The 1,239-nt window shown below is 54.2% G+C and overlaps 1 protein-coding gene across 1 annotated transcript in view; it reads left to right on the top strand.

Annotated features, from left to right (window-relative positions):
• Positions 1-382: 382 nt before the first annotated feature.
• Positions 383-1,239, top strand: part of LOC106816125 (protein kinase C delta type-like) — a gene marked incomplete at its 3' end in the record, with an annotated part of 17,477 nt that continues 16,620 nt past the window's right edge. Inside the window, exon 1 of the mRNA XM_014820681.1 lies at positions 383-601. Within this exon, the coding sequence (XP_014676167.1) occupies positions 496-601 (106 nt within the window). The remainder of the gene's footprint in view (positions 602-1,239) is intronic.

The following is a 1,239-nucleotide window of genomic DNA, read 5'->3' as shown; positions in this document are numbered from 1 at the left end:
AGAGAGAGAGAGAGAGAGAGAGAGAGAGAGAGAGAGAGAGAGAGAGAGAGAGAGAGAGAGGAACTCTTACACACGTCTACGTAGATACCGATTGCTGCATAGCTGACGCGCCATCGGTTCGTCGGTACGGCGAAACCTACTGCCGCCTCGTTGTGTTCTCCACTGCCTCCACACACGCTGCGCTGCCGCGCTGGTGAGAAGCCCTCTGTGCGTAGACCGACAGCGGAGGCGGGAGCCACGTCAGCACGCTGGGCGTTTTTACGAGCGTACACATCGTTTTTTGGAATCGGCGACGCGTACAGTGACTACCAATAGAGAGCGCGAGAAAAGGAGAGAGACAGAGACACAACAGAAGGGAAGAGGAAGAGAAAGAGAAAGAGAGAAAGAGAGAGAGTGAGAGAGAGAAAAAGGAAGAAAGCGAGAGAGAGATAGAGCGAACGTGCGAGAGAGAGGAGTTCCATTATCTGGCGGTGTGAGCAACAACAGACTCTAAAGATGCCGCAAGGATTCCTGAGGGTTAAGCTGATGGTCGTCGAGCCGGCGGGCATGTTCCGCGATCCTTTCTGCGCAGTCAACGTCAAGGAGACGATCGAAATCTCAGGTAAGTACGAGTAGTGATTGTTTTCGTGGAGAAGCGATAAGGAAAAGAGAATGGAGAGGAAAGAGGAGAAGGAGGATGTGGAGGGAGATGCATTGGGAGAGAAGGAGGAAGAGGAAAAGGAGGGGGATTAGGAGGAGGATGCATGGGGAGGAGGAGAAGGAGAATGATGAGGATTATGTAGGAGGATGAGGGGGAGGAGGACAAAGAATAGGAGGGGGAGGAGGGGCAGGAAGGATGAGAAGGAGGGATAGACATTCTGAATATTATGGTGGCGAGGATGTGGATCAGGGAAAAAGAAGAAGAGGAGAAGACTCGGAGGTGGCAGAGGAGGAGGGACGAATGATGAGGGAGAGGAGGATGAGGATGAGGAGGTGGAGGGAGAAGAAAATGGGAATGCATTGACAATATCATGTAAAAGCAAGCGTGGAAGGTTGTAGAAGTAAGAAAGTAGAGCAGGTGGACAGGGAATGAGTGGAAGAAGGAGAACGCTGATGAGGCGGAGGAGGAGGAGGCGGAGGAAGAGGGGAGGAGGCGGCGGAGGAGGGGAGGAGGCGGCGGAGGAGGAGGAGGAGGCGGCGGCGGCCGGAGGAAAGAGGCGGAGGAAGAGGGGAGGAGGAAGCGGATAGAGGGAGGAAAGC

The sequence above is a fragment of the Priapulus caudatus genome, unplaced genomic scaffold, assembly GCF_000485595.1.
Source record: "Priapulus caudatus unplaced genomic scaffold, Priapulus_caudatus-5.0.1 Scaffold1292, whole genome shotgun sequence".
Taxonomy (NCBI): Eukaryota; Metazoa; Priapulida; class Priapulimorpha; order Priapulimorphida; family Priapulidae; genus Priapulus; species Priapulus caudatus.
This window is presented reverse-complemented; position numbering and strand designations above follow the sequence as displayed.